The 19,407-nt window shown below is 34.5% G+C and overlaps 1 protein-coding gene across 2 annotated transcripts in view; it reads right to left on the reverse strand.

Moving 5' to 3' along the window:
* Positions 1-383: 383 nt before the first annotated feature.
* Positions 384-19,407, reverse strand: part of Ap3s1 (adaptor related protein complex 3 subunit sigma 1) — a 46,175-nt gene continuing 27,151 nt past the window's right edge. The window contains exons 4-6 of one of the 2 annotated variants that reach the window (XM_027400865.2): positions 12,262-12,333; positions 10,074-10,181; positions 480-1,091 (exon numbers count right to left, since the gene is read on the reverse strand). In XM_027400865.2, the coding sequence (XP_027256666.1) occupies positions 963-1,091; positions 10,074-10,181; positions 12,262-12,333 (309 nt within the window). In that variant the 3' untranslated portion in view covers positions 480-962. Of the gene's footprint in view, positions 1,092-10,073; positions 10,182-12,261; positions 12,334-19,407 lie in introns of both variants that reach the window. The other variant, XM_035440151.1, reaches the window with a different exon arrangement.

Genomic DNA, 19,407 nt, shown 5'->3' on the forward strand with positions numbered 1-19,407 from the left:
TAAGACCACCGAAGAAAATATGAACCAATGACAAGAAATTAGAACACATGCCAGAACTTAAAAGGCAAATCCAACCAATCAAGATTAGCTGTGATTTTTATAATAGTAACTGGAATCCTCACAAACAGCCATCAGCTGACCTCACTGTTCATCATCTGGGCAAGAGTGTGAGGCAATGAGCTTAAGGCAAGGCTATTCGTAGACAAACAAAATAGTTCCTTAACATTTTTGAAAAAAGGTACGCCACCTGGCACTGCAAGTTTCATCATATAGAATAAACACGATGAGATACACCAGTCTGTGACACAGCAGCTTCCGAATGACTCAGTGAGCTTCTGAGGAATAAAAACGTATGAATTGAAAAAGTCAACACTGACAGTTGCTTAACAGTGATAAAATATACTTTTATTTACTTTGTTGAGTCAGAAGGTTGTAAAAAAAAATTATTGCTAAAGTAGATATCAAGCAAAACAGAAAGGTACTTTAGAAGTCCAGTTACCTTGGAGTTTATTTAAACTAAGGAAAAGGTCATGTTTTCATGCAATACATACTTGGTTCTTTAAATAACAATTGTGACAAACAGCAGAAAGAACTAGAGAATGCTGCACTTGTGATCCATACAAAACATCAACATTTTGGGTTGTACATAATTAAAGAAACATCTCACTTTTAGAAATACTGTAATAGCCAATATATAGAGGCATGCCTTTATGTGGGCATAGGAATGCAATTTAGAAAAGGGGGGAAAAAAACCACTGAAACCACTCAATTTCTTTAAAATCACTGAGCAAGAAAAGCAACATTGAACTTCCATACTGATTTTATGCAGCTTCTATACAGTACCTTGACTTAAATCCAAGAGCAAAGTTAAGACTCTCCTCCTCTATTTTTGGTAAACAACTGCATGGTAAACTTAGATGACTTTCCCTCTGGATTTACCTGGGAGTGGCCTTTTTACTATTTTATTTAAAAGAGGGCAGGTTTGGCACTTTTATACTGATGTCACCAATGTTAATATTTCTTGGGATCTCAGGAAGATTCATATTCTTTACAGCTGATACAGCACGGGCTGGAGCTCCTGCTAAGCCAGCCTGTATACAGAAGCAAATAAAAGAAAAAGAAAATGTACAACTCAGGTGTAGCTCATTACAAACAAACTTAGCAATGGAAGACAATGATAAAAGGTTTTCACATAACAAGCTTAGAGACCAGATGGTAATTTGAATCAGTATGAGATGGTTACTTTGAAATACTAATCTATAAAGAGAAAACAGTTGACACATTAGAAAATACAGTGAATACATGCAGTAACAATGTAAAGAAAGATTTAAGTACGAGTTATATGTGCTACCCAGATACCACACACAAGGTTCAAATAAAAGCTAAAAATTAGCTACAATTTAACAGACATAAGTTTTGAGGAGTGATTTATATTAGTTTCCTTATTAAACATATTTTGAAACAATCATGAGAGGTTTGCTTTTATTTTAAAATGGAGTTATCATCAATATATGTTTGTGAAATAAAAGTAATTATTTAGCATCTTCATTCAGGGCTAAACCCTTACATTTCAAACAATGAAATTGGTCTTAATACTGTTGGGGCTCTTCCATACTTTCTAAGAAAGGTCTAAAATATTAAAAGAAAAAATCACACCTTTAGGGAAAATTACAAAAAGAGTAATTATGCCCAAAAACTGAAACTTCATGGAGACTCTCCTGAGCAAGCCATTAGTGGAAATCTAATAATTAAACATGCGTTGTCATCTGAATTAGACTCAACAACAATTGCTGAGTTTCAACCACACAAAATTGGAGAAAGAATAGTATATATAAAGAAAATGAATTTTAAATTTCCAGTTATCACCATTAGTGCATATACTTGGCTTCCTCTAGTAGGAACATTTATAATTTGTCAAATAATTTGTTAGAAACTACACTTTAAAATGAAAGAAAAATGCATACATATATGTAATTTTTGAGTTATATTAATAGGCTTCAATATCAAGATTTAACATACACCAATACGATTCCATCATCTTTAAAAATTCAGACTATATAAAAAGCAAAGCCAACCAATACATCTAAATTCAGTGGCATTGTTTTATGCCAAACATACAAAAAACTTCCCCTTTGCTCAATTACATATATGAAAAGGCAATATCCATGAAATTAGAAGCAATAGTTTTAAAGTCCCTTTTCATAATTTATTTTTTCTTCTGTAATCCTACCTCTTTTAATTAAAATAATAATAATAATAAAGCTGTTGTTACCTGAGAAAAATCTTGACTGATACAAAATAGGCCAGTGTAAACTATTTGCTGAATAAAGGATACAAACATTGTTAAGCAATAAAATAAAAGCCATGGATTATCAATTTAGGATTGGAAATAGAAAAATTAGTAAAACTGTATTAATAATAGATATGGTCTACACAGGCAATGATATGGTGATAATGGATGAAAGCTCCATACCCAAGTCCAAACAGGGTGGGAGAATTCAATTTCCATAATTTAATGGAGGTTGTTTTTGATGCAAAACTAAAAATTTGACTGACTTCTTCATTTGTACCTACCTGAAGCAATGAAGTTTATAGTGTACCCTATTTCTTTCCCACCCGCCAAAGGTGTTAAAGATGCAACTGAATATCTTATCTTCAGAATAATATAGCTGAATATATATCATATTCAAAAGTATCTTTAATTTGGTAATTTCAAGTAAAAGTCCTAACTATCAAATTTTAGAATGACTCAGGATCAAAGAAGAATCCAGTTCAAAGAGATTTGCCACCCTGTAAATTGTCTTTTCCCAAAATTATGTTGGCTGCAAGGGAACAGAAATTATTTTGAAGCTGTAGATATCTGAACTATCATAATTTCTCCAGGTAAAAGACTTGGTAAATTTTCAAATTCCAAGATCAATTTGCTACTATTACAGCTGTGGAATTTCCACAAAGTATTACATATGAAAAGTTAACTACAGAAAAGTATTTTAATGTAAATATTTTAAAGGCTATAAGTTATTAAAAGATTTTATTACTGTGAAAAAATATGTGTCTTATTTTACTGGTTTTATATTTTACCTTTATAAACAGGAAAACTATTTTTTCAGTATTAACTACCATGAAGCCTTGTTTTCTATAATAATATGTGTATAGCTAACTAAGCTCAGACAAAGAAAAACACCCTGTTGTATTTCATTAAACCGTTTCTGTGACCAAAGACGGTGTCAACTCTTAGCTGCTAATGAAAATATATAAAGTCACCACAGAAACTGATTTCAATGGCATTTATGTGCCACATCCTTACTGTGCAGAACCAGCAGTTTCTAAGAACAACCATCTACATCTCTTCTAAACATACGCAGCAAGCTGTAGACATGCAGAGGATGGGGTTATTTAGAATACGCAGATGAATTAGAGAATCAAATTATTTCTCAAGCATGTTCAATGCTTCTGTGTAGTATGTATAGCAGGAAAGTAAGTGATAGTAAACAATGAAATATGTATTTTAATTTTAATTAATCCAATATTTAAAGAGAGCAGATTCTGCAGATATATGAAGAAAAATAAGACCTACTGATCACTACACAAAGCTGACATGAGCTATAGATGTCTGAATATAAACTATGACTTAAAAAAAACTGTGTTGCTCACATAACATCAAAACATAAAATAAATTTCATTTTCAGATGTCCATGACTGTAAAGTCTGAAACATTTTTACTAAATCATAACATGTGGAAAAGGTAATTTCCCATTAGGAAATTAGTTTTCTGACAAAAGTCAAAGTAATTTTTATCTTGGTTAAGATTTTTTTTTTCTTTTGGAAGATGTACTCAAAGCATATGGATAACTTTTACTAACAACTTTTTCAACAGCAACATTTACAGAAATTAAGTTTATCTCACATTTTAGAGATGTCTATGTGTGTGTGTGTGTGTATATATAGGTGTATACATGTATTTTTATAATTTTAAAATATAAACATAAGCTATTCTTGACAGTACAGTATAGCTCATAAAGATTTAAGATTGCATAGTGGACACAAAGCAAAAATAAGAAGAATGAAGTTCTACTGGAGAAATAACTTGTTTCCATCTGTTACACTAGCACACTACCATGGCAGCTAGGCAGTGCCACTCCACTAACAAAAACAAATATATGAATCCAAAGCAGCTAAGAGTATGAACTGGATGACAGAATGAAGTACCATAGAGAAAAGAATGGTCATGTTTTCTCTCCCATGAGATTAAATAAATTAACAGAATTAAGAGAAAGAAAACAAAATGAAGTCTGCAGTTATACCAAAATGAGGCCAAACAGATAGAAGACTTGTACAGACATACTCTTGGAAATTTCAAGCACCTGAATCACAAAGATAGTAATGGATGAATATGATTTGTTTTTGGTTTTGTTTTTAAATTGCCAGACCCAAAAATAAACAAAATATGTGCAAGCAAAACTGAAAAAGCAGCATTGCTAAAATATATTTGAAAGAACCTGAAAACTTCCTCTTCCTCATGCAGTTATCAATATTCTTGGGAAACAGAAATCAGTATTTTATGTACTTATTATATTATAAGATATAAATTACCATACTGCCATCTTAAAATATTTTCTTCAAACTTGAAATATAGAATTATAAGATGGTAGCTGGAATATTCTATACAAACTAAAGTCTTTCTTCACCCTTCCTTCTGGAAACTGCTATATGAAAATTTATAATTTTGACCTAGCAGCCAAATCAAATAAGACCAAAATTAATAAACATGGTACTAAATGGTTTCAGATTCAAAATCATTAACAAAATAATGACATGTTTTAAGTTAATGTTTTTTCGGTGAAACAGAAAATCCCAAATCTTTTAATTTCTTAATGGAGACAGATTAACTTTTAATTTTGGAATTTATATAGCCTTGTCCTTGCAGGGCACAGTGGCACACACCTGTAATCCCAGGACTCCATTAAAAGCCAGCCTGAGCTACATAGCCAAACTGTGTCTCAAAAAAAAGAAAAAAAAAAAAACAAAACAAAAAACAAACAAGCAAGACAAAACAGGCTTGTTTCTTGCTTTGAAGGCAGTGCTTAACATCACAATTACAAACACATTAGAAATGTTGATGACAATCTAGTTAGCCAGGCATATAATATTTTACAAGTAATTTTAGCAAAATTTTAATTTCAAAAATTTTTAAACCCTAAAAAAATGAACTTACATATTATCTTCGGTTTCAGTTTTAATTTCTCTCTTTCTTTATGTTTCTTTCTTATTCTCTTAGTGACACAAGATCTCACTAAGAAGCCCTGGCTGGCCGGTGACTCTCTATGAAGAGCAGGCTTGCCCTGAACTACACTTGCCTCTGCCCCCCAAGTGCTGGGAATAAAGATGTGTGCCACCATATCTAGCCCCATAGTTTTAATACCTGACACAGAATTTGCCTGGGTGAAATAAATACAGCAGACTAGTAACATTCATGAGTTGATTATACGTAGTTTTGACCATAGCAAATGGTCCTCATAGTAATTTTGTAAAAATACAAAATAAATGTCCCTATCAAGTTAAGGAGAAAGTATCAACTCATGTGCTGACCTTCCTACATCTGTATTTTAGGGTCACTTTTTTCTATTCTCTACTCTTTTGAAACAGGTATCTAATTTTCGTTAAACTCAATCACTAGTTTTAGGGACAGAAGTTAAAAGACCTAAGAGGTTACTTACTGGCACTTTTACTAGAAAATAGTTTAACACAAGTAATTACTGGAACATAGAAATTGCTGGTGATCTCAATCAATGAAGTGAATGAGGTCATATATTTTCCATACCAGAAAATAATACTTAGATACAAGAACCAAAAGTTGTATCTGAGCTTCATAATAGCACATAATTACAGAATAAGACATAAATTATAATTATTATAAATCTATTACTATGCATCACTACTTCTCAAACCCATCCAGTGTAATAATGTTATGGCTAAAAGTCAATGCCTGACTCTCAGGAAGGCATTTCTAGTTATTCAGGGCAGATAATGACTCTTAGCTTGGAGAGCATTTTACCTAACATAGGACTCGGGAAATTATTTTGATTTGGAAATTTTCAATAGGAAGTTACAATCATCTCTGTTTTTTTCTGACATGATTTTGTTCAAAAAACCATTATCATCATAAAGCTTTTAAAACTAATCCACTGTTAATTTATGGTATGAAATAAGAACAATAGGAGGTAGGTGTGTGTGTGTGTGTGTGTGTGTGTGTGTGTGTGTGTGTGTGTGTGTGTGTGTGTGTGCGCGTGCTTTCAGGTAGGTGGGTTAGTGTGGGAGGTTGTAGATGTGTGGTTTTGTTTGGAATAAACAAGAAAGTTAGTTCTGTAAACCTAGAAATTTTTTAAAAAGAACTTTTCCAATAAGCTTTATAACACAATGTATTTCAATGTCTGGAATTTTGGTATATATACTTTTTAAGCACTTTGTTCATCTTTTAAAAGTTTGGTCTCTTTGTTAGCCACCTGTAGGTCAAAACTGTAAAAGGAATTCTGTTAAGATTTTGGAACTGAAAACCATTTGAGGAGGAAAGGATACTATTTAACAGTCATTACTCTAAAACTTCACTGCTTCTCACTTCATATGGAAAACTCAAAAAGGTTTGGCTTTTGATTTTCAAATTCATAGCTTCCAAAACCCAGCAGGTAATTTTATATTAGAACCTTAATGTAGAGATATTTTTAAAATAATACAGGAATATTTATATATACTGTCAGAGATAAACTGAGATTAGTTCTGCTAATGAGATGCTAAAAATTAACTTTATATATAAATTGTCATTTCTATAAATGCAATTTTCAATTAAATAACCATGTTTTTATTAAAAAAAGAATTTAAAATTTCCTTTTACAATGCAGGCAGACAAAACAGAACAAACATGACGCCAATGATATACTAGTAAAATACACTACGTCCAATAAAAGATGGAGAAACTACAAGGATAAACTAGAATGGAAAATAGGCTACAGGGACTATATGGGTTCATTAACACAAAGAATTTTTGAGTCTGGCCTAAAAAATAATTGCCTTCGACATCATTTTGCTTTCCCTTTGTTAAGTACGTTTTCTCAAAGTCAGCAATACCTTGTCTACCTGTCCTGTCTGGGAGACTGAAAGATAAAGGTCTGTAAGAGAGAAGAATGGAAAGAGCTAGAAAGATCAGGATGTTCAGGGAAAAAAGGAGGACTGACTTAAAAAGTAGTAACTAAATTCAGACCCATTTATCCACCTTAAGAATAACATGAATACATAATTCCAACAAGCCTCCCACACCCTCTACCACCCCCAGAATTCCTTTTATTCCCAGGCAGACTGCTGGGTGCCTTTCAAGCTTCCCAAGCCCCACCCCAACAACATCCCAGCTTAAACTCCTCTCTCCCCATATCCCAAAGAGACAATAACCATTGTTTCCTCTCAAAGCACAATAGATGAAATGCATTGTCATGCATTTGTCTCTCTCCTCCTTCAGGGTCCGGCAGACCTGTCCTACTTGTCTAGGTGGTGGGAATTAAATGGTCACTTTCTTCTATCACTGGAAATGCACTACCTTAAAGTCCCTGTGTTTGATTTTTGACAGGTAACCTAAATAAATTTACATTTTAAAGGCCATATCTTAATTATATTCAATATGCTTTCCAAAAGCTAGATTATAATCCTAAAATATTCACATGGATTTTTAAAATATCACCAGTTCCTTTTACCAATCTGAATTTTAGTTAAGTCTTCCTTGTTATTTCTGCTTTATAACAATTTAACTGAAATGTACTAAGAAATTAATACTTTCCTGTCTAAATAATTTTGGATTCATCTGTACAGCCACCTGTCTGGTTAGGCCTAAATACCTAATGTTAAATAAAAAAAAATTAAAGCATATGAAGACTTGAATTTTAGTGTGTGGTCTTCCAAACATTGAAAAATACAGTTAATGACAACTTGCATCAAGTCAATATAATTTCAACACAATTTCAAGAAATAGGATGTCAAGTGTAAAGAAACACATGATAATGTAATATGGTAGTTTAATCTTTATCTGATTAAAATATACCTTCTTGCAAAGAATACACACACAGAAAAAAATTAATTTGGCAGAAGAGCTAAATATACATATTAAAGAATAGCTAGTGGATGACCATTAGAAACAGTCACCAATATCCTAAACTGTTTAAACAGGATTATATCTGTGAAAAAATCTAACCCTGCATACTAATTTTATAAAACCATAGCATTCTCATCAAAACTGTAAATTCTGCATCTTGATACTTTCCATAGTGAAGAAAAACTGTCTTATTGATATAGTCTACGGGAAAATCAAAAACCAAATACCCAAAATGTACTTCTTATTCATGATTTTTGCAAATACTATATAAAAACACTATGTAGAACAGAAGAAGTAAGCAGAAAACATAAAAAGATGAGGGAAGAAAAGGAGGGACCACCACTAACAGGAGATGAGTCCCTAAAAATGTGAGGGGGAAAAGTCACGTGACCAGTGTGTGTTTACAGATTATTGCAGAGTTTACAAATTAAGCCTCCATTTTAGATCCACTACTGATGCATTATGTTACTGTGGCCTTGGCATTTAAACCCTAGTTAAAAACTACTTGTACAATTTTGTGAGGCAATTTTGAACAATTTGTATACATTTCAAGTCAACATTTTAAAACTTTAAATAACCCATTCAAGTTAATAGTTTTTCTTTTACTATATTAAATAATGTTACAAATAAATATACTGAATAACAGTTTTATTCCTTCACCTAAAAATAGCCTGTCTCCAATATCTACTGCATGTTTTCTGCTTTCAGAACTCAGTGATGTAAAAACATGTTGTAGAACATACACGATCCAGTTACTTTACGAGTCCTGACTTATGCTCTGCATCACCACCACAAGACTCTCTCGGGATGGCAAATTGAGATAAGGAGAAATGGAAGACTACCATTACTTTAAAACACAGGAAAGTATCTTTATAAGGAGCTTCATCTGTTTCTCATTCACATCCTTTGTTTCCTTCAATTAATATGAGTATTGTATCAAACTAAACTTCAAATATCAATAAGATATTTTCAGAACTCACCTGGTATAAACTTATTAATAGTAACCCTACTCCTTTTATGGCCATATTGACTTGAATCTGACCAAGTGTCTGAACTTCCACTAATAATTCTTTTTGTTTTGTTTTCTCCAATCTGAATCATAAAATTTAAGAGCATCCTTAGAGGCTGGACACAGTAAACATGCCTTGAAATCCCAATCCCAAGAGACAGAGATGGGTGAATCTCTGTGAGGACCAAGCCATCCAGGGAACCACAGTGAGACTCTGTCTCAAAAAATAAAAGGTGTCTTTAAATAAGTAAAATGCTGAATAAGTTATCAAGACTACTCATCTTTCTAAATCTGTGTGGTAAGCATCAGCCATCAAGAAAATATGAACTTGAATGGTTCAGCCACAGCACCTGTGGCTGATCTGAAGCACAGTTCTTAAGAAGAGTGACTAATTCTAATGTAGGGTTTCATAGAGCATTGAAGTGTAAATGTCCTTACTCAACCTATTCTAACAGTACAGAGTTAGCCACAAATAACATGTTTCCCTTACAGAATACAGTAAAATGTATTTGTTAATGAATAAAATATGTAACTAACTTGTAATTTAGCTTTGGGAAGGATCTAGAAAAGAGTAAGGTACTGAATCTCTTTTTCTCAGTGTGCAAATTGGCTAAATACCTATTATAAAACACAACTTCCTCAGAAGAATTCTACTTTCTCTCCTTTTCCCTCTCCAGAAATAGTTTAAAACTGTATTTGAAGGCAACCTACCACTGTGATTAAAAGAATACATAAAGCTATTTGGAGACTGGCAGTGTTGGGATATTTTGGCATAAAATGTGCATACTCATTTATTGAAACTGAATGGGCACTCCAACCGTGCCTAAATGTTGATGCTGAAGGACAAACAGTGAAGGCTACAAAGTCTTGTGTAAATAGCTCATGGTCATGCTCAGAACCTTCACTAACCAAAGCATTGTCCAGCCTTACCTCGGATTTCTCCAGTTTATTTTGTGCATCAATTTGTGTAACAATCTCATTCATGTTTGTCTCCAATACCATTCCCCCCATCACCATTTCTGCAAGAATATTATGAACCTAAAAGAAAAAAAATAATATACAGACAAGTCACTAGAAAAAGTTTCACTATTCAGTAATTTTTGTTTTGAAATCTGCTGTAATAATTTGTAATCATACTCCATTTTCATCAGTACTATGAAACTTCAGGTAAACTATGTAGCTATTAAGTTTAATTTGTTGAAAATGGAGATAATATTAGTTCTCCAGAAGATTACTGAAAGGATTGAATTGGACAATCTATATAGAAGTAACTGAACGAAGTAAGTGATAAATATTAACTACAGAATTCTCTCTCATCTGCATTTTTACTTTTTGGAGGTTTCATTTACCTGTAGTCAATTTTGATCCAAAAAGTATTAGACGGAGAACTCACAGAAATAATCAATTCATAAGCCTTAAATGCATGCTTTACTCCATTCTATTCAGAATGTGAATCACTGTGAGCTCCTCATCCCAGACTCCTCTAACAGGGCATAACTAACATAACCACTCCTGGAGGGAGAATGGCCAGGCCCTGTCCTACAGAAAAAAGTATCCCAAAATCAGGCCACAAAATCTTACCAATCCCAGGCCACCCTGAAAAGCTCCACCACCAAAGAAACCCTATATAAAACCTGCCTCCTGCTCAGTTCTTTGTTGCTTCTCACTACAGCAGAGGCAGCCACCCTTTATTGTATTTCCCAATAAATCTTCTGTGTAAGGTTTGTCATGCAGTGTGACTTTGTGGTATCACTTGGCTCACAGATGCCAGGATACCTTCCTCTTCAGAGCTGCAACACTTCCACTAGTGAACCCTTCCCTTCAGAGCTGTAACACTTACAATCATCCCTTTCTCAAAAACATCAACAGGGTTTATAGAGAGATGGCTCAGAGAGTAAGAGTGCCAGCTGTTCTTTTGGAGGACCCAGGTTCAACTCACAGCTCCCACATCTTAGCTCACAACTGTCAATAACTCCAGCTCCAGGAGATCTAATCAGACACCTGCTTCTGACTTCTGTAGGTACCACACATGCACACAGTGATAGACATACATGCAGACAAAACATCCATACACATAAAATAATAAATTGAAAAACTGAAAAAGTAACCAAACCCCACAAACATACAAACCAGAAGAAAAAAAACACAGCAAAAACAATTAGGCCTCTCAATTGATATAGAAAAAGCATTTGCATTCGCTGCTTCCTCTTATGTACCATTATCTCCAAACATGCAGCAACCTTAGCTAGAAATCAAAATTTCCTCCTCACCTTCAGCTTTTAATAGCCATCAACTCTAACCAAGCCTTTCTTTAGTCTCCCTTGGTGGAAATTTCCTTCTGGCCATTCCAACAAGCTCTTAATTCACTTGTTTTAAATCTCAATGTGCACAAAACTAATTTCCATGCTGCAGGAAAAAAAAAGTCTTCCTCCAAACACACAATACCACAACAATGCCAAGAGAAACTTACTTAAAACATCAACCTGCTTCTGAATAAAGTACAAAATCCAAGGCAGTAATAGCTCTTCAAAAATCAGTCCTAGTGATTACTGCCAATCCCTCTTTACAAAATAGCTTGTGTTTTATTTTTGCCATTATGGTTCTCTCCTTTTCTAACCTCCTTTTCTGTCCATAAAACATCTATTCATTCTTATAACCCAGTTGAAATGTAATTTCCTCCGATCACAAACTCCCATGCAGAAGCAACCATGTTTTCACCAATACCCTGCCTATACCATTTCCTCTTCTAGGTAGGAACTCTTCTAGCACATAGTCTCACTATTTCCTTCCAAGCACAGTGGCCCAATTCATGGTAAAAATAATTTACCTGAATAAAAATCAACTGGGTAGTGGTGGCACATGCCTTTAATCCCAGCACTCAGGAGGCAAAGGTAGGCGGATCTCTCTGAGTTTGAGAACAGCCTGGTCTACAAGGGCTAGTTCCAGGACAGGCTCCAAAACTATACAGAGAAACCTGTCTCAACAAACCAAAACCAAAACAAACAAAAAATCAGAAGAAAAATCATTGTACATTAAATGGTATTTTACTCTGACAAGTGCAAATTAATAATTTTCCTAAATAAAAGGCTTAAAATATTTGACAATATACAAATAATACCTTGTCTACATGGAATATTAAATCCAGTTCACAGACATTTTCAAAACATTTATCTAATGTTTCCACAAATACCTATTGAAAAAGAAAAGAAAAAAGATAATTTAGAAAAGGGTGTACATTCATTCAAACTTCTTATCTATAAGGCAGACAATCCTTAATGTATAAAACCTTTTCTATTATCAAAACCTCCTTTTGAAAATTCAAAACTATAATAAAAAGCAAATGGTACTGTCAGACATACTAAAACTACATTTTAGTGTGTAAAACAAACTTCTGAAAATTACTAAACTTAAAATAGATCAACACCATTACTTGTAATTTAAAAAACCAAATATTCAAATAAGGTTTCTTTAGGAAAGTGTCTGCATAAAAGCTCATCAGAGTTATAATGAACAGAGTCTAAGCTTCTTTCACATCTAATGTGGCCAGTCATTTTTAATCACAAAATTACTATAACTAACCCTAGACATTACTTAGAGAAAGAACAAGATCTCATTATCAGATTGAACTGAGTCTCAATAATTTGTATGACTTTTGAAGAGTTACCTTAGTAGTCATAGGTTCAAACCCTAAACACACATACCCATTGACCTGTTTCAGGACCTGCCTTTGCTCAGTTCTTAAGAACTAAGCTCTGACTTTCTAGAATATTCTGTCGTATAGTAAGTGCTTTTGAACACATATGGTAATTGGACCTTACCTTATTGACCTGATCCATCTGAACAGATTATCAGTCTATGTTAGTAATATGCTTTATGGTCAACACCTGCTTTCTTTTTGGGGGTCTTTAACTTACACAACCAAGGTCAGTCACACAGGCACTATATATTCATATGACTGACCCCTAATAAAAGTCAATACCCAAGCTAGGATAAACTTCCCTGAATTAAAATATGCCATCACATATTTCTAGGGAATTGAATGTCCTGTGACTTCCATGGGAAAAGACCTGACAGCTTTCTATTTGTTCTTCCATATAAAATTTCTCACCATGTGTCATTGCTTATTTTTCTCCATATCATTTCACTAAATAAATCCTAACCATGAGTATATGAGAGATGTGAGTCCTGTTAAAATGAGTAAGTCATCTTAAATTTCATCTTTCAGTTTCACAAATACTGAACTATCATTTATACCCCTTCTCAGAAGTAGCCTTCACACAACAGCAACCATACCACTTATCCTGCATACTAAAACAATGTAGAGAATAAAAGGCAACAGTTATAAATACTACCACTAAAATAGTATGCAATATTATAATACAGTAGCACCCTGGAACTGCAAACACGTATGAGAAACCCTCAGGAAAACTGAAGCATATTGTAGCACTATTCACTAGTGATTCTGTGGAGCAAAGAGCTCTCGATGGCAGTCCCCTTGCTGTAACCATTGCAAACTCAGAACAACTCATACAGATCCACAGTGTGATGCATTTTACAGAGCAGCCTGTATGTCATTTCTGCCAGTAAGTTTACCTTTTCCTTTTCTATTTTCCTTTCTATGCATAGAACATTTGTTCATTCTTTAAAACCCAATTTAAATACAATGTTCTCCAATCACATGAGGAAGTGTACTTGTGTGATGACTTGCCATTCACCCTCCTAAATAGTATCCTCAAAAGTTTTAAAGTTCAATTTTTCTGCTTTTTTCTTTTACAGTTTGCTGCTGCGGGCAGGTCTCAATTTAAGAAATCATCACCTACAACATGATCAGGAAAACTATTGTCCCAGAAGAAAACAAAATCTTTTTTCTTTTACTTTCCATGTTTTTAATCAACTCTATCTGGATCTGGTTTCTGTGTGTCTCCTCTAATCCTAAATCATTAGTAGAACTATGAATCAGAACAATGTTTTCAGTGGTCTGGGATGTTTATGCCTACCTTAGCTAGTTCTATGGCTTTAACTTACCTGCTGTAGTTATACTGTTTTTAGTACCAAAAAGAGTAACCAGTCTGGTGAGAGTGCTATGCAAATAGCTTTCCTTCACTTGCATGTTCTTACCAAAGACTGGAAGAACCTACTTATTGTGCACATTATGTTGGGTAAAAAACACAAAGTAGCTGAGATAGATCACCATGTGTGCCTCTTGAAAACTTCACTACATAGACATAAAAACAGCCTGCCTGCACAGGCAGTATGATGTAGTGAAGACTAAGCTTTGAAATCATTAAGATCTGGCTTCAAATTTTTACTCTGCTGCTACCCAGACTTATGGCCTTCTGCATCATTTAACCTCTTTCTAGTCTCAGAACTATAAAATGATAATGGGATGACTCACTTTCTGGATTACTGCCAAGTTTTAGTTAAACCACTTGACTGGAATATTCAGAGCACAGTTCCCACACCCAGATAACAAATAATAGTGAATATTGTGCACCTGGGATTGATGTACAAACACAGGATCATGATAAAATTAAAAGAGTAACAGAAAAGTCTAATTCTACTGTTAAATACTGATAAAGGAACAAGACAAAATAACTATATGCTCCAGTTGCCAAATTGTCAGAATTTTCTTGTTAGATTAACCATATGCTAACTGGTCTGGCAGAAATGAAATGTTCTAGAGACCTATTTCTTCAGTCTATCAGACTATTGAAACAATGGACCCCAAAGAAATGGGATTTTCCCTTGCAATCTCACGTTCAGAGAAGGAAAGGGCACCAGCCAGAGTGGGAACTTGTCTCCCAAAAAGAGATTTCACCCAGTCTAACAGTGTATGAAACCATCTTACAGGATGAGATTGAAGTCCAGACAAGAATGGGTCAACAGTGGGCAGGACCACATCTTGACTAGAACTGCTTAGATGTGTATATCCTTTGCCTTCTATTTAAACCCTGTTCTATTTCAGGACTCTGAATTGGAGAGGCTCACGTATTTCTGTCCTTCTTCCCAATGTAGCCATACATTCTTCTCTACTTTGCACCTTTAATTGACTTTCTGAGGACAGGTGGCCAGAACTGATTTGGGGCACAGATTGTGACTCTCATGTTCGATAAAAGTATTAGTTCCGAAAATCTCAGAAAGTAGATAAACAACAACAACAAAGTCATTTTAACTATATAGTCTTAGTTTATAAAATTAAGATTTACATATAAGCCATTCAAACATTAACTGTGGCTGAAAAAATTCAAACCCTCTTCAAAAAAACAATTCACCAATTTTCTTTTCATTCAGCAAAAATTTTTTAATTAGAAAATCCAGAGCACACAAGTTATATTCTTAGCATAAATCTATCTACAAAAGCATACAAATTTGTTTTTATTAATTTAAAAGACCTTGGAGGTTCTGGATCACAAATAATAATAAAAGTACCATCCTATTATAATTTTCTCTTATGATTTTTAAAAGTCAAGACCTAAAAGTGATTAGGTAAATAGCACCCCCTTGTGTCTCAGTTAAAAAAAAAAAAGATACAAAGTTTAGAGTAAGTATCATACATGGCAAGAATATAAAAAACAAAGACTTAACCTCACCCTTAAGGAATTCAAAGGCTAGTAGGAGATAAATTGCTTTTACTTTACTGAGGGATAGTTTAACTTCTTTCACTTCAAAAAAAATACCAAATTAGTATTATGGGGATAGACATAATCAGGATAGTGGCACATCCATATATAAATAGGGTCCCATTTCCCTTGTTACAAGAACAGCTTAAATAAAAAATCTGAAAGTCCATCATGCACAGGCTAACAAGAATCTATTACAAGACAGCTTAACCTTCAGAGACTTAGAGTCTCCCAACATCTACCTACCAACAAAGTGTTATATCCTAAGAAATAATAATGATTTGTCATTATGCAAACATCACAAAATGTACTTAAACAAATATGGCTTAGCCCACGACACTTAGGCCACATTATACACAGAGATAATATAGAATACTATTCCTAGCTTTCTGATGAGTAAACAATTTAAGATTAGGGGCTGAGAATATAGCTCAGTTGGTAGAGTGCTTGCTTCTCATGCACAAAGCCCTGGGTTCTACTTACAGCACTGGATACACTGGTTGTGGTGGTAAACCTCCACAATTCCAGCACTCAGGAGAGAGAAGCAGAAAATCCTAAATCCAGGGTCATCCTTGGCTATACAATGAGTGCAAGGATAGCCTGGGATATATGAGACCCAGTTAAAACATAAAACCCAGTCAGAACAAACCACCTAAGATTAAATTAAGCAGAAAAGAAAATGAGGCAATTATGAGACATAGTAAGTACTAAGCATATAATGCCGGTGCTGATAGGACACAGTATACCCTTTTGGGGTAAACTCATGAAAGAAGTAGATAAGGGTGCACTGTAAAATAATAAAGTATCATATGATATGCTCAATCTAATAAGTGAATAAACCAGTCATACAGTTGTTAATTAGTGTCCTAGTTGACACAGTCTAGAGTAATCTGAGAATCGACTCTCAATTGAGGATTTGCTTAGATCAGATTGGCCTGTGGATGATTTTCGATTGTTAATTGACGTAGGAAGGCCCAGTCTAATGTGATCATTAGATCATTCCCAGGGAAGGTGGAAAAAGAAACTATGCATGAATATGTGAGCCAGATAGCAAGCCCTTGTCCTCCATGGTTTCTGATTTAAGGTCCTGCTTGAGTTCCCTCTATGATGGACTGTGACTCCTAAGCTAATACAAACCATAAACTCCCCTAGTCGTTTTTGTTTTTTGTCAGAGTGCTTCAGCAACAGAGAGAAAAACAGTAACACTTACTATCTGTACACACACACACACACACACACACACACACACACACACGAGAGAGAGAGAGAGAGAGAGAGAGAGAGAGAGAGAGAGAGAGAAAGAGAGAGAGAAAGAGAAAGAGAGAGAAAAAGAGAGAGTTAGTTTTCCTGTGTGGCCTTGGCTGTCCTAAAACTCCACACTGTAGACCAGCTGGTCTCAAACTCAGAGATCCACCTTGCCTCTGCTTCCTGAGTGCTAGAATTAAAGGTGTTCACCATCACTGCCGGCACTATCAAATATATTTATAGCTGTGTTCTATACACAGGTAACACAGGTAGCCCAATTACAGCAGCACCATCACAAACATGTTAAGGCTTATAATTTCATTAGGTGATAGGGACTTTTTAAAATCCATTATGTGACAATTGCAATGCATTCAGTTGAAAAGATGTTGTGTGACTCATGACCACACTTAGAAACACAAGCATTAGCCTGTCTATACTCACAACCCAGCCTTCCCTCTAACTCAGAAATTTGAAGCAGTCTACTTGCCATCAAGCCTTGGCTTCTTCATCTAGGCACAATAATGATTCCTATATTATAAGGTTGTCATAAATAAAATGAGTAGCTATCAAGTGCTTAGAACAAATGTCTCATGAAAAAGAGCACTGCACACCTTGGCTACTGTTAAAATATATGCACAAATAGGTGAATAAAAAATGTGTTCAAGGAAATACAACAAAAAAAAAAAGTTTTGAAAACATCCCCAAGCAACAGCACTTATGTGGTAGACCTCTTAGGGTTTCTAGGTTAAGAAAGGATTTTCTGTCTGCATTTAGGAACATTTCTTCTGCTAAAATTCATGAGAAATGGATCCAATCAGTTTAGATCTATAAATAACGAGGCAAAGAAAGTTAAATTGACATGTTATACAGTGAAAAGGGCTAGGTGGTAGCACATGCCTGTAGCCATAGCACTCAGGAGGCAGAGGGAGAAATGTGAAAAGAGTTCAAGTCCAGCATGAAATAGACAGTGAATTCTGGGCTAGTTGGGGATACTGTGTGAGACCCTGTTTTAAAACAACACAAAAGAAAAGATCACGCCTAGAGGCATACAGCTATAATCACAGCATTTTTGAGAGCCAAGGGAGAAGAACAATAAATTTAAGGTCAGCCTGGGCTATCCGGCTACATGGAGAGCTTCACAGAAAGTCCTGTCCCAAACCCAAATATTCTGTCTCTGTTAATCTGTCTCTATTAATCTCTCTCAATCTCTCTCTCTCTCTCTCTCTCTCTCTCTCTCTCTCTCTCTCTCTCTCTCTCTCTCTCTCTCTCTCTCTCTCTCTCTCTCCCCCCCCTCAGCGGAAGAACAGAAGATAAAAAAAATCTAAGAATTCTGATAATATTCCAAGAGACATAAATATTCTGGCAGTTTTTTTGTTTTGTTTTTGTTTTTCAAGACAGGGTTTCTCTGTGTAGTTCTGGCTGTCCTGGAACTCACTCTGTAAACCAAGCTAGCTTTGAGTGCACGGAGATCCACCTGCCTCTGCCTCCCAAATGCTCGGATTAAAGGCCTTGACCACTACTTCCCAGCTCAGATGTCCTTAAGAAATATATTTTGGTTTAGGTTTAGCCTAAGTCAAGAATTACCCCTAAATACTCAATGTATAAGAAAGCCCAAGGAAGACAGACTGAAATAAAAACCAGATCAAGAAGAAGAGCTATGAATAAAGCATCTATATACTCTCCAACAGAGAATTACTATTGCATATACTATTCACAATCTTCTAAACATGAGGTTTAAGGTATACAGGGAGCACTTAACTCAGTGGATGGTGGATTCTGCACTGGATAGCCAATGAACCTGACCCAGGCATCCACATGCTAATGACGATAATGTCAGAAACACTGGAGATGTTGAATGGGCACTTAACACAACTCAATGAAAAAGGAAAGCTTGACTATACTCATAAATATTTTATTAGAATATTTAATATAAATTAAGTCAATTTATTAGCTTTTAATTTTATTAAGATAAAATTAATAATTTGAAAAAGTCTATTTAAGTGCTTAAATATAAATATATTAAACATCACCCCTTTTTCTCCATAGTACTGTGTTAATGGATCTCAGTTACTACCCACCTGTGCAATGTGCTGCCCCAGCTCCCATTAACCTGAGTTTCTGTAATGCTGTGTCTGTATACAACAATGGCTGGTTGTACTACAGGAGCTCAGTTATGTTACAGCCTTTGCACTTACATGACTTTATATGATTTTATACACTGACTCCAGAAGTTTAAGGAAGAGCTAGTTTTAATTTATAAGTAATAAATCAAATATTAATTTAAAAATTAATGAGGCCTCTGAATAGTTGAGTATAAAAGTTACTCATGAGAACATTTATTTCAAAGTTTGTATTGCCCAGCACCACAAAAATAAAACTTATATTGACACAAACTATTA

This window comes from Cricetulus griseus, chromosome 2 (genome assembly GCF_003668045.3).
Source record: "Cricetulus griseus strain 17A/GY chromosome 2, alternate assembly CriGri-PICRH-1.0, whole genome shotgun sequence".
Lineage (NCBI taxonomy): Eukaryota > Metazoa > Chordata > Mammalia > Rodentia > Cricetidae > Cricetulus > Cricetulus griseus.